The 14,912-nt window shown below is 43.0% G+C and overlaps 1 protein-coding gene across 1 annotated transcript in view; it reads left to right on the top strand.

The window, feature by feature from the left end:
* The window catches only part of Gramd2b (GRAM domain containing 2B), a 115,825-nt gene that overhangs the window by 75,964 nt on the left and 24,949 nt on the right, over positions 1 to 14,912 (top strand). Inside the window, exons 2-3 of the mRNA XM_029567368.1 lie at positions 7,510 to 7,629; positions 12,015 to 12,126. Of these exons, the coding sequence (XP_029423228.1) occupies positions 7,510 to 7,629; positions 12,015 to 12,126 (232 nt within the window). The remainder of the gene's footprint in view (positions 1 to 7,509; positions 7,630 to 12,014; positions 12,127 to 14,912) is intronic.

The raw sequence follows: 14,912 nt of genomic DNA, 5'->3' as shown, positions 1-14,912 counted from the left end.
TAGAAAGCCCTTGTTGGCTCTGGAGCAGTGACTGACACAGTCAGGTGGTGTCAGGGGGATGAATCGGGCCCTGATGTCCTGGAAGGCTGGAAGAGGAAGACCCTGGACATCCCTGCTGGGTGCCCCAGCGTGGAGGAAACTGCAGCTGTGGCTCTTCTTCACTGCTGACTTCTCAAAGCACAAACAGTGCTCTTAGAGGCCGGTGTTTTCATTTATCTATTTGTTTTTAATATAAGCTGATTTTTAGTAACTTCAGAATAGGAATCTTAAAAATTAAACATGGTGGAATTACATGAGTTGCCCAAGGTTTTGAGAGCAATGTGATGATTAGGAAGACAGGACAGGGTGGAATGGGACAGTACCTCACCCACATGAGAGGGAACAGGAGTTCTGTACCATTCCATCACAGGCACACCTTGAATTAGATCTAGAGTTTCCAAAAACATCTCACGTACCCCTACTACTGCATCCAGTGGACTTCAGACAAGCACGTCTCTTTGGAGCCACTGACGTGTTCTGGATGACTGTGCTATGTGTGTGAACACTGTACTTCTTACTTTCTGTTTCTTGGGAACTCAGTCTTCTTTTGATGATTTCCCTTCCTCATTGTAGCAGGATTATTACTTCTTTTAGAAGTATTCATGTTAAAGGCTCTGGAAAAAGAAGTAAACATTTCTGTTGTTCATCTTGAACTGGAAGCTTGCCCCATGGTATTGAAGACTTTGCTGAAATACAAACAAAATACTATTTGGGCCATTTCTTTTCTCTGTATGCCTTTTATTTATCTATGTCTATCAAGAAAGAAAAGCAAGGTTTTCATTTATGGTCTATTTTACTGTCAAGCTGACCTCCAGTAGTCACTTAACTTTTCTAAATGTTTAAGATTCTTTTAAATTTTTTAAAATAATTGTTTTTATTTGTCTGTGTGAGTGTGTGTCTGTGTGTCTGTGTCTGTGTGTGCATGTATGTGCAGATGCCCAAGGAGACCAGAAGAGAGTGTCAGATCCCCTGAACCTGGAGTTAAAGATAAGATGCCCAACATGGGCACTGGGAACCAAACTCTGGCTCTCTGTAAGCACAGCACACACTCTTAACCACTGAGCCATCTCTCCAGCCCCAGTATTATTTATTCTAAAGGACAAATACTGTGTTTTCTCTCAAATGAGGAATATAGATTTCAAATTATATACAGATGTTTGTATAAACATGCACATATGTGTGTAGGTCTTGAAACTCGAAAGGGGTCCCGAGGGCTTGCAAGGGCAGTAGAGGGAGAAGATAATAGAATACAGTGACTTGAAAACCAAGGGGGAAGGAAGGGAACCAGCCAGAGGAGGGCAGGGGACATGGGGAGGGTAAGAGGGAAGAAACAAATGAGAACAGAGTAAAATGACATGTATGTAAGAAAATGCCATCATGAAACTCATTATTTTGTACACTAACCTAAGAAATTGATAAGTAAAATAAGTCAAAGATTAAATTTTTAATGGGGATTTTTTTAACCTCTCATATTTGCAAAGATCAAAAAGCTTAACAGCCATTATTAAAATTCCTAATGTTATTTTACATACCAGGTATTCTGCTATATACATTTAAATATATATTTTGGGGTTTATTACTTTATTAGGAGGAATTCATAAACATAACTATGTCTTAGGAGTGAGTCATAGAATCTCTCCCAAGAGCAATGTGGCAATAATTATAATGCTTTTAAATCTAACTTTTGACACAACAGCTGCATTTCCAGGAAACTATCCTGTAAGTATATTCATACACATGATGAATATAAAGACATTCGCTGCAGTGTTCTTTATATTTGCAAAGACAAAAATCTATATAAATAATCATCAGTTAGGAACTGGTTCATTTATAGTTTATTTATTACAATAGAACTCTCTGCTATGGTTTTAAAAAGAATGAAGAAACTGGGCATGGCGACGACCTGTAACCCCAGCACAGGAAGCTGAGGCAGGAGGACCTCAAATTCAAGTCTAGATGGGGTTGCACAGCAAGACCCTGTTGAAGGGAGAAAGGAGGGAATAATGAGAAAGATCTATGTGTACTGGTATTGAAAGAGAACCAAAATACAGTAAGGTGGGTTTTGTTTTCTTTTTTTTTTCAAAAAGCACAATGGAGCTGGTGAGATGGTTCAACAGATGAAAGCACCTGCTGCCAAGCCAGAGATCAACCTCTGGGACCCACGTGGTAAAAGGAGAGAATTGACTCCCAAAAGTTCTTTGGCCTCCACATGCGTGCTGTGACATACGCACATTCACACACACAATAAATAAATGTCTTGAACTATTTCAGATCTGGAGGGATGGTTCAGGAGTTAAGAGTACCTGCTCTTCTTGTAAAGGACCCAGCTTTGGTTTTCAGCACTATCCAAGGAATCCTACACCCTCTTTTGGGTTCCATGGGCACCTGTACTCACATGCACATAGCCACATACACCTCCCCATACACACACACATAGTTAGAAATGAATTTAAAAAGAAATTTTGTTAAAGCAAGGTGTAGAATAATAGTCTATCATTTATATTGACAATAAGCACACTCAAGTGCACATAGTCTCAGAAGGAAGGACACAAATTACTGGGAAAAGTAGGTGCCTCTGGAGAGAAACTGAACCACCATGAAACAGGGTTAGAAGAAAAGTTCATTTCTCTAACTATAAGTTAGAAATTCTAGGGCTTAGATACTAATCTATTCATAAGTACATGTAATTACATAAACAAAGATATGCTAGATCAGAATTGTAAACAGAAGGTTGTTCATATAGAAACCTACCCTGGGAGAGTCCGAGTTTACCAAACTGAAGAAGCTAAAGGGTCTCCCAGCCATCCCTGTCTTTGCTACCAACTTCTACACTTCCGTACTTCATGTTAACTAGAGCTGTTAGGGTCAAAGACTGGGGCCCTGACAACCCTAAGAAGTTAGCTCCACCTGCCCTCAATGCTACAGTTAAAGAGGAAAGTAATGAAGCCAGGTGTGGTAGCATATGCCTTTAAGCCCAGCACTTGGGAGGCAGAGGTAGGTGGATCTCTCTGTGAGTTCGAGGCAGTGTGGTCTACATAGAGTTCCAGGCCAGCTGTGCTACAGAGAGACCCTATCTCAAAAAGATGAGGGGGGTGGGTAATGCAAGCAATGGTGAAAAACAGAGAAAAGAACAAATAAAAGGTCTGGTGAACATTCAAGTCCCTCCTCCCTGTCCATCTTTGAGATCCTGATCTGAGGTTTAGGCTTAAACAGAAGGCAGAGGTTTGCATAACTAAGCAGTCCCGGGTGTGATTTTCACCATGTGTCATTGTCTCAGCTGCATCTCTACTGCACCATGGCCTGATAAGCCCCCACAATTGTGTGGGGATCTCTTTCTGGTACCTCCTCTGGCTGACACTAGACTTCAACCCTGTCCTCCTTCCAGCATGAGAGTCCAAGGGAAATTCCAGTTCTATGGGGATCATTGTTTCAATAGTCTTGAAGCTAAAAGGGGAGAGTCTCTTTAGAGTATCTCCCTTCTGCCAAGACTGTTATATCCACTTCACCTACTCTACTTCCGTCTTTGGGTTACTAGAATGTCTGTCTGTATTTTGACTGTGGGTACACCCAGCAGGTCCCAGAACCCTCCTCCATCACTGCAGATAAACTCTGCTTCTCAAATATTGTAGCTCTGCCTGCTCACCGTGGAGCCACCACACTGGTAGGCAGCATACCAGACAAGGGTTTGTGAGGACACCTGTCCAGCTGCCAGGTGTTCAGAACAGGTTTTCAGCCACATGGTTTCTTCTGACCTGACTTTAACCGTCATTCCATTTCCAAGAATTTGTCCTGTAATCCTCTTTTATGATAAAGGCTGAATTTTTAAGAGATAAGAGATTTTAAAAATCAGGGGCTATAAAATTACTAGTATAAGGAAGCTGAGTGACGTATTTTTTTATGCCTTAGATTAGTAGGAATTGTCACTATACTTATAAAGAAGCACAGTTTCCTAGACTAAACCACACCAAGCACCTGTCACTCGCCTGAGAAGTAGCTTAATCGTAGCTATGTGCTTACCTAGGCTTGCATGCGAAGAAACTTGAGTAGTCTACACTCAGCAGGAAGGGCAAAGGATCTTGGATGCTGACCCAACAAGAAAAAGAGTCGAATTTAAACTCACAGGGACTGTCTCCAGTAGAAATGATACTTGACTCTCCCAAAGAAACCAAATTCTGAAAGATTGTAACATCTGAATTTAAGTCCTCATCGGACTGATGAAGTCTGGGAAATGACAAATATTGTGCTGTTGATAAGGATGGTCCACCCGTTTTTATTTGTGGCTCGTGTAACAGTTTGGCAATGTTTAATTGAAGCCAGCTTGTCCTGGCTGGTCATAAAGATGCAGTCCCCTAATAAGTGTGGTATAAGCTGGACTGCTCATTGTTCTGAAATTCTACTGAAAGGCTTTCAGAGCCCATTACTGATACTTAACTAGGGTTGGAGATGGGAGAAGAAATAACTTGTCAAGGCAGGTGAAGAGAAGTCATGTGTTTCCAGCAATTCCTGCTGCTTCTATGGGGACGCAAAGCTGTCAGCACTCTGATGTCTCTCATTTAGGAAGTTCTGAACATCTTCTAGCAAAGACTTTTCCAATAAATACTTGTTGAAAGAGAAAGATCTGGCTCTTTTCTTCCCAGTTGACGCTTCTAGTTATTATCCCCTGAAAAGGCTTTGTCTTCTTGTTAAAAGAAAAAAAAAAAATTTAAAAAAAAAAAAACATTTTATTTTCATGGTCGAGAGAAATTGGCTCAGCTTCATTTTCAGTAATTCCCAGTTCCTGAGAGCCTTGGGGAAACATTCCATTTCCCTCCTACACTCTGCTCTCTCAGACACGGTAGGGTGGGCCTCTGCTGCTATTTGGTTTCTACCTGGTAGTCTGTTACTTATAAGATCGCCAAGGTAAGGGGCTCTTGCAGGAAAAGTTACTTGTTGGGAAAGGCTTGCTTAAACCTGCAGCACCTTTAAGTAAACAAAAACCTAAAACTAAATTAGCTCATAGATGGAATTCACTTCCTCTTAGAGACAATACATAGTTAATCCCACATCAATCAGCTTACAAATGACCAGTATGAGTGCTATGGAAAATAACAGAAATTGCCTGAGTTTTAAGGAACTTAAGGAGTGCTTCAATAACTAAGACCTTTGGCAGAAAAGCCTGCAGCTCAAAGCATCTATGGAGTAAGTACCTGGTGAGGTAAGAATGAAGAAGAAACCTGAAAGGAACCATGTAGGAAGGAAGGCTTGGAAGACACTGGGCTTCTGGTCCAGCTAATCAAGGACAAAAACAGTGAAGACAAACACCAGTGGAACGCTTAGTGGGGCGGGAATATCTGGAAGTGTTTGCACTGAAGGCCACTGTTTGGATTGGCTGTTTAGAGATGTGCATCAAAACAACCACCATATGAGATTAAAACCTTAGAACCCTGAACTGCACAAAAGTGTCTGCCCAAGAAAGGTCAGGTCAGAGAGGGGCTGAAGTCCAGCCCAGCTTTGCTTCCTCTTCAATATCTTCCTGAGCTGCCTGTACCCAGAGCAAGGGGCCAGGCTGAGTATCAGGAGGGCCACCTCCAAACAGTGCCACCTTCTTCTGAGTGCTTCTTATAGGAGTGGCTGTTTCTACACAAAGGTCTATTCATGGCTGTGCCTCTGAGCCAATGTGGCTCAGCATAAAATTTAGTAAATATTTAAGTGAATGGTAAAATGAATTAAGTTTTACAATCAGTCTCCTTATTGAACAAGGGCTTCTTAAGTAGATTTCTGCCAGATGCTTTTGAACTACAGTATGGACTAAGCCTCTAAGTGCTTTGAGAAGAACTGATGAGTAGAGGGCTAGGCCTGTATCCTCAGTACTTGTCCACTTAGGAAAAGAGAAAGACTAACTACCACACAAGAGCACGAGCCGTTCCTAGGGATTATTGAATGGTCCACTTGTCAGTTATGCTTAGTCTTGATTTCTGTACAGGATAGGACTCCCCCTGAGTGTGGCTTGCAATGTTCACATGCTGGGAAAAGTGATGAGCAAGCAGCCAGAGAGCTTAACTAACCCATAGCTTAACTACCTGCCTGGTTAGATGCAGGTGAAAATGTCAGATAGGTGATAACTTAGCATTAAAATCAGCTAATATGGGGATGGAGAGATGACTCGGTGGTTAAAAACACTGGCTGCTCTTTCAGAGGACCTGGGTTTGATTCCTAGCACCCACGTGGTGGCAAACAACCATCTGTAACTCCAGTTCCAGGGGATCTGATGCCCTCTTCTGACTTCCATGGGCATTGCACAACATGGGTGCAGTTACATACATGCAGGCAGTGCATTCATACACAAAAAATAAAAATAATAAAATATTTTTAATCAGCTAATATGTCACCGCAATGCCATTTTATTACATCTGTGTACAACCACAGCGGAGGTCTCACAGCATCAGAAGTATGACTCTTGAGTTCTTTGCTGCACAAGTTAACATCTGGACCATGAGTAGCACCCTCTGTTCTCTCTTCAGTTTTCTTTCCCTCCTGCTTCCCACAACGGGAAGCAGTTTTCATCCACCGACTAGGGGTACTGACGTCATGCACCACCCATCTGTTTGTGGGTGGTTCGGTGAACTAACCTCTTAACTTACCCTCTTTTCTACTCTCTTCCTGTCTCTCTTTTTACCAAAGTCAGGCCTAGTTTTTCCAGTCTATTGATCATGAATACCGACCACTACTGCTCTAGACTTTGTGGTGAGTGGGTTAGTATAAAGATGAATCCGATTCCTACCCCATCTTAGAGCTCTCACTGAGTAAGGTGGATAAATGAATGAATAAAAAGTGGATGTGGAAGGGATGGATGGATGAATGAGAAGAATACGTGCACAAATACCTTACAGATGGATCAAACTGAGACAAATGCTAGCTTTGTGAACCAGTGAGAGCCTCAGATTTCTCACATACAAAATGAAGGTAATAATTCCTTCTTAGCCTGGGTGGCTATAAAGATTAGTCTGTAAATTGCTTAGGGAAGTACGCAGTTAAAACAACAACCCAAAGTGGGACCGTCATAAGGACAACAAAAGGTGATAAGTGACATAGGAGAAGTGCAAACAAAGAGGGTGGGGGTTCTCAGCACCTGCAGGAGGCCACCCATGTGTGTGTGCCCTGCGCTTGCGCACAGGGTCCCTCCCAGCCTCCAGGTGCTCCATTGCCCAGTACCTGCCTAGGCTGGGCAGACCCACAGGCACAGACAGACCTGAGCTGAGGGAGTCCTTTACAGTCAGGACATTTACAAGCAAAGCAGGTGTCACCTGCAGCTACTGCCCTTGAGGCTCCAACAGGGAGGCCTTAGAATAGAGTTGACTGGGGACGGTCCCAGCTGTCAGAGTTGCCAGGAATGAGAATTCTTCCTCTCTCCAGAACACGAGACTGCTTCATCGTTTTTCCTTCCACCTCCCTCTGGATGTCTAAGGTGAAGCTTTTTTCTCTCTTCTCCAGCTCGGAGGCCGAGAATGGTGTGGAGGACAAAAAGAAGACCAACAAGTCTCCAACAGCCCAGTCCCCTACCTCATCAGTGGAGGCCGAGTCCCCAGACCAGAAGAGAAGCATTGGCTTGTGGTGAGTCTTCAGTTGACTCCTTGTTCTCGGGCTTTGGGAAAGAGCCCATGTATCTAGTTTTACGGTCGTTGTTATAAGTGAGGTTCTACTGTAGGCAAATAATGCCCTAATTATTTGGGCATTTGGCCCTCATCCTTGATACCCAGGCCCTGGTACTTGCTTCCCACCATCATGTCTCGCTCCTGCTTTCCAGCCTCCGAAGAATGGCTGCCCCTGGCTGGAAGCGCTGATTTTCTGACTGAGGAGGCCAGGAAGCCCGCTCTCAAGTGGACAATAATAAAGCACCCTCCAAGGCTGTCTGTTCAGCCTCCGGATGTACACAGCTGGCCCTCACTTTCCTGGGAGCCTGGGGAAGAGTCAGAGAACACATCCTGAGGATCTGCCAAGCTACCCACGTCCTGTAACCGGACTGTGAAGGAGCTCTGGCATGGATGGGAACTAGGAGGAGAGAAACAGGTTTTTGAGATGTGTAGCCGTAGGCCCTGTCGCTCCAGAGGCATAAGCTACCACAGAGAAGTTTGAAGGTGCTTGAAAGGCTTTAGAAGAGAATGTTTATCCCACTGACCAGCGAGGAGGAATAAGTGTGGAAAGGGTTTCCTAATTTTGTTTTGTTGTTTGTTTTGGTTTTATGTGGTACTGGGCATCAAATCAGGGGTCTCACATAGACTATGCAAGTATTCTACCACTGAGCTACATCCCCAGCCCTAAATGTGGTTTTAGAAATCTCTGCTAAGGGTGAATACTTTCCTCCCCATTATTGAACTGTTAGAACTCTATTGACTTCTCCCCCTTTTGGCTTCTGCAAAGGGGATAATTAATTGATTCCTACCTTTTACTTGGTTCACCGAGGCTGTCTTGATTCCTCACTCAGACCCCTCTTTTTTTTCCAGCTTCCACCCCCAGTTACACCTGTCTTTCCTGTTTTGTGGCAGCTCACTTTTCACCATTTTTCTATAGCTGTCTCCCATCAGAGCATCCTGCCCTCCTCACCAAATGACTCTCCACATAGAGTACATTGTTTTGTATCTCTTTCACCGCTGTGGACCTTTGGCAGTGGTCATCCTGCAAGCAGTTGGGTTCATTCTGAATTCCCTAGGCTTCGGATGAGAACTGCGTGTGCCTCAGTAGCAGTCTGTGATGTTGCAGAGGGTGCAACTGATGCTCTGCTCACGCTATCTGGAAATTCTTAACAGTTTTTTTACCAACTGGGCCCTACATCATGGCACTGGCCATCTGTGGTCTTGCCCATGAGCAAGTGAGAGTAACATGGTTGAGAACATGCAGAGAAATCAGTACTATGTAAAGGAACTCCAGGTCTGCTACACAGAGCAGCTTGTGTACAGTGCCTTTCCAAGTCCTAGAAGGGAGAACTGTACTGCTTAGTGTATCTGCCCGCAGTCCACAGTTCTTCCAAAGATCTTCCCATTCCCTCGTAATTCTATTAACACATACTGAATCAGTAGAGGTGATACAGTCCATTATTATTTTATCTTTTGTTGTTGCTGTTTTGTTTTCTTGTTGTTTGTGCTTTGAGCGCTGTGTAGCTGAGGCTGGCCCCGAACTCACTATATCCCCCCAAGACTGGCCTCAAATTCATGATCCTCCTACTTCAGCCCCCCCAAATACTAGGATTGCAAGTAGGTACCACCATACCCATTTAAATGCCATTACTATTTTTGACATTTGTAAAAATAATTATAAGGTAGAGTATAAATGTTTACTCAAAGTTGCAAAAAAAATCTTCAGAATTCCCAGGGAATTTATATCTATGAAGAGGTTCAGTAGCCCATAGCTGAAGTCAGCCGGCTCCATCTGCCTTGAATTGCTGTGAGGTGCTGTCCCTACAACTTCAGCACTATGGAATCATAAGTGGAAAGAAGAAATGTAGGCTATCTTAGCATCATATGGCCCATGTTCTCACAGCAGAGAAAGCCAGGCTGTTGTCTCCCCAACTTTAGTCATTTCTGTCCATCTGTAGCATTGGAACTTTCTAAAAAAATGTTATTTTTTTTTTTATTTTATGTGTATGATGTTTTGCCTGCATGTAGGTAAGTGCACCCGTGTCGTGCAATGCCCATGGAGGTCAGAAGAGGCTGTTGGATCCTCTGGGACTGGAGTTACAGACAGTTGTTAGCTGCCATGTGGGTGCTGGGCTTCAAACCTGGGTCTTCTGCAAGAACGACCAGTGTTCTTAACCACTGAGCCATCTCTCTAACCCCCATCTGTAGCATTTGAATTACTTCAGATTATTCCTAAATCTACTTTGAGCCAAATATACAATAGAGTTTTATTTTAAGAAATAATGTAAAATTGTGGAATAGATGTGTGTGTGTATACCACTTCACACCAATAGCGATAAAGCAACTGCATAATTATAAAGCACATTCATGTAGTAACTCTAGCATTCATCCATGTATTCCATTTTGAAATAACTCTTCTTAGCTACAGGGTTGAAGTTATGTGCAAATTCACACATCTGCCTAAATGGGGAGCCAGGGCTAAAATCGCCTTCAACAGAAATTCTGGGGCTCTGACTTCTGTCTTCAACAAGACAATGGATGACTTGCATTAGAGATGTATCTTTGCTCTGGGAAACTGTTATTGAGTATGTTAAAGCTGTAATGAAATGCTTCTTCTAAAGAAAAAAAACTTGAAATTTAATTAAACCAAACAAAACAAAACGTTCTTTTTTATGTTTTTCTGATTTCACTTTTACTATTTTCTCAGTCTAAGATGTTTTGTCTCTCTTTTTCATCCCCACTTTCTCCTGCTCATTCTGCAAGGTCCTCTGTCTTAGACACACATTTTAGGGCCAGAGCTTAGTTTAGTGGTAGAGCACTTTCTGGTAGTGCCTTGTGAACTTAAGCCCTGTGTTGGATCCCCAACGTAAATAAATAATAAATAATAAACAAACTCACATTATTCTGTTTCCTCCCCTCTGGCTTCCTCTTATTGTCTCTGAACCTTCTAACTTCTATAATATATAATAGCTAAATCATGTACTGTCTTTGTGTGTGTGTGTGTGTGTGTGTGTGTGTGTGTTATGCATTGTGTACACATGGGGAGGGGTTCTTACGCCAGTGTGTGCACATGTGGAGGTAAATGGAGGCCAGAGAAAGATATTCGGTATCCTGCTCTATCTCTTCACCATATTCCCTTAAGAGAAAGTGGAATCTGGAACCCACCATTTTTGAATCTGGAACCCACTATTTTTCAGCTAGGCTGGTGGCCAGTAAGCCCCAGCAATCCACCCAGCACTGGGATTACAGGCGTGTGCAGCCATGTCTGGCTTTTTACATGTGCAGGGGATCCCCGACCATGTCCTTGTGCTTGTGCATCATACACCCTTACCCACTGACCATTTTCCTGGTCCCTAGCCCCACCTCTTTTATTTATTTATTTATTTACTTATTTATTTATTTATTTTTGAAGGTTCTCTCTATATAGCCTAGGCTGGCCTCAAGTACATTAATTCCTATCAACCTAATTGCAAGCATGGGCAGATCTTTTGAGAACTGTGGGCTGTAGGCAAATGGGACAAGACAGACAACTCTACCTTTGATGGCACAGTAGGACAAGGACTCGTCTGTCAAAACTGGCCTCTGTGAAGAGTGGGGAGTGCCTCCTTACACAGCACTGCTTTCTCTGAGTTTTCTCAAGGGTGCTATTCTTACTTCCTACGGGTGCCTGTGAGCAGGACCAGAAAGCCAGTGTAAAATGAAGGTGTGGGGCCTCTTCAAGGAGGCCAGCCTAAGCACTAGGGTTATAGGCATGTACTGTCATGTGTGTCTCAATGAAAGAAAGGAAGGAAGGAAAGAAGGTCCCGAGAGAGAGAGAGAGAGAGAGAGAAAGAAAGAAAGAAAGAAAGAAAGAAAGAAAGAAAGAAAGAAAGAAAGAAAGAGAAAGAGAAAGAGAAAGAGAGAAAGGCTTAATGCCTGTTTGCACAGACTCCCTAAGGATAAAGACAGCCTTGTGGACCCAAGGCCTTTAGCACAATGCCCTACTCTGTTAATGCTTGTTAAATATTAATGGATTCTGAAACAGAAATATTCTTTGAGCTACAGCTGAAATCTTATTTAGTAATGGGCCTCAAGTGCTCTTCTTTATATGGATTAAAACACTTTTGAAATGATGTAATTACTTTCCCATCTCAATTGCCCTCTCTGAGTTTATCATGACAGTTTGTTAAAATCATCCCAGTCTCCTAAAACATGTGCTGTGTAAGTGCCCGTGGAGTGTCATGACCCCTTATCGGTATCCAGAAGAGAAAACGAATGTCAGACTTTCTTGTGACATGATATAATAGCGAAGATTTATAATAATGGGTGACATGAACACATTACAGATTGCTTCATCTGTAATCTCTCTGGGTTTTATTTCCCCAGGTCAAAATCCAGTTTAGATGGTGCCACTTATTCAGGCGATAAGAATGAGTGTAAAGTCGAAAGCAAGAGTAATGCCAAGGCCGAAAGGAAAAAGTCTTCGTCTTCCAGCCAGGTAATGGGGGGCTGGAATGCGTATTGGCCCTGAAGGTGACAGAGCCATTGGGGCCATAGAGAAAAAGAATCCAGGAACGCAGCTTCCTACTAACTAGGGCTAACCAGGCACAGAGTTTAGAGGACTTGTAAGGACAGGTAGGCGCTGTTTTTCCAGTCAATTGATTTCCACAACCAACCCATCAACACACAAGGAGAGGTAGAATGCCAAGCTGTGGCCTCTGACTCTGCCAGAGCCCAAGGAGCAGAAACAGACATAGCCAAGTGCTTGTCTGCTAACTCACAAGACCAGGGGAGTGTCACACCCACACACTGAAGTCTCATCAGGCACTAGCTGCCCACAGAGAAGGAAGCCCTGTGAACAGGGCCACACCTCATCAGGAATAGTTTCAGTTCTGTGCTATAATACATCTAGTGAGGTGACAAAACCCAGTTCTGCCTCAGTGCGACACCTCTACAGGAACCAGATTTGGGATATTTTGGTTTTCTTTTTGTTTTATTTTGGATTTTGGTGCTGGAGATTGAACCCAGAGCCTCCTGCCTGCCAATGACACACCCCACTGCTGAGCTACACCTCTAACCCCGTTTTCTGCATTTTGTTTCTTTCTTTGGCACATCTTTCCTAAATACGTGAATATACGCCTGCCAAGAACTAAACCAAATAGTTGACACACACATGAAATTTAACAAACTATTTTAATTTCTAGTTGTCTCTCAAGGTGTGGCCTTTCAGTAAGATACTACACTTATTTGCTATGTCAATTTTTTTTTTTTTAGACAGTCTTAACTCTGTAGTCCAGACTGGCCTTGAACTCATGACAGCCCTGCTTTAGTCTCTCAAGTGCTAGGATTGCAGACATGAGCCACCATGCCTGGCTTTGCTGTCGATTTTTAATCTAGATCATTTTGGGACATGGCGTGGGGAAAGCATTTATTACACATATTTTTGGAGATTCTTTAGTGTAGAGTTGGTTTCTGTTTGTTGGTTTTGTTTTGTGCTGGGGATTGAACCCAGGGTCTCACACTGGCTAGGCAAGCACTCTACTACTGAACTAACATCCCGAGCCTTTCCTTTTTTTTTTTTTTTTTTGAGACAGAGTCGCTTACCCAGTATATCCCAGACTGGCTTTGAATATGAAGTCCTAATGCATCAGGTTCCTGAGTAACTAGAATTATAGGCATGTGCATCATGCTCAACTGACCTGGGATATTTAAAATTAAGTGTGCAGCCAATTGAAAGCCAAGTCTCAGGACTGGAGAGATGGCTCAGTGGTTAAGAGCACTGGCTGCTCTTGCAGAGAACCTGAGTCAGGTTCCCAGCATCCACATGGTGACTAATAACCATCTGTAATTCCAGTTCCAGGGGATCTGATGCTCCTTCTGGCCTTTGCAGGTACTTTATAACATGGGGCCACTTACATACATGCAAGCAAAACACTCATAAACATAAAATGAAAATTTTAAGAAAACCAGTCTCAGTAAACACTTCCTCTCTTACAACATATAGCTTTCATCACCTGATGCAGGCTTGGTGATGTGTAGTTTCACACCTCTTCTAGAATAGAGAACAGAACTAAATCCCCTTCAGAAGAAATTCCAGAACCCTGATGTAAAGTGTTCTTCCAGAAGGCAGTGTGCACTACTGTACATACGATGTTCATCTATAAAGCAGCCAACTTGTGGGACTGTCTACCATCTTCATCGCCTGATCTAGAGCTTTTCTTTATAACAGTAGAAGGGCTAGTTTTGCCACTGAGAGCTCTGCTGGTTTAGATGATAAACAATCAGAGGCCTATTTTTCAGAGTACTTAGACATTTTCCTTGAAAGCATCCTGAAAGGTGAAGTGCTTCTGTGGCAAGAGGACTCAGCCCTGCCTCATGGCAGCCGTGTGTTACATCCCCTGATATTCCTAGTGCACTTTCCTAAGCCCTGGGAAGGGATAGCAGGTTCCCAGAGTGTTCTGAGGATGATTCCCGTGTAAGCATTTCACTAACTGTAACTTGCTGGCTGTCCATTGTCCTCACCACCGTTGTGGAGACAGGTGCTATTTGCAATGAAGCCATTTGCAGCATTTCAGGCTCTGGGATCTTGTACAGCCCTGGAGGGTTAAGTCTTCCCTATGGAATCCTACTTGTCTGCATCTGCCCTTCTATCACTGGCTAAGGAAATGCTTGCACAACCACATAGTGATAGTGACTCCATGTTGTTCTGGATAGTGGTCCCTTTAGATGTGTTACAACATGTAAGTCTGATGGGTTTCCCTCTGAGGCAGGGATTAATTTTTCCCTCTGAAACACGAAAAAAAAAAAAAAAAAAAAAAAACTGAGGCCCAGGGAAGTTAAATGACTAGGCCCCAAGTACACACCAAGGCAAATCTGAGTACAAGGCTTCTAAGCCCGGCACCTCCTGAGAGAGTTTATGGTGTATTTCTAGCACCTTTAGAACATCATCTCATCTATTAACACAAATACATTTGTCTTGTTCTGATGCTCAGCTGACCACCCGGCAAGGCATTAGTCATGGTAGAAAACGAACCTCTGTGATCCCATGAACCCTTTGTCTCACTGAAGGGCTGAACTGGAGATTTATAAGATCAGAGAGGATGAATTCCTACAGAGAGCATTCAGAGAGAGAAAATTAATCTATTTAAGCTAAAGTTAAAATATGTGATGGTCACTAATAATTAGGGAAATGGAAACTAAAACCACTTTAAGATTTCACCTTACCCCAGTCAGACTGGCTAAGATCAAGAAAACAAATGATACCAAATGTTGGAGAGGATGTGG

Source organism: Nannospalax galili, unplaced genomic scaffold (assembly GCF_000622305.1).
Source record: "Nannospalax galili isolate Female #2095 unplaced genomic scaffold, S.galili_v1.0 scaffold490, whole genome shotgun sequence".
NCBI lineage: Eukaryota > Metazoa > Chordata > Mammalia > Rodentia > Spalacidae > Nannospalax > Nannospalax galili.
Note: the sequence above shows the minus strand (reverse complement) of the source record. Positions and strands in the feature narration are given on the sequence as shown.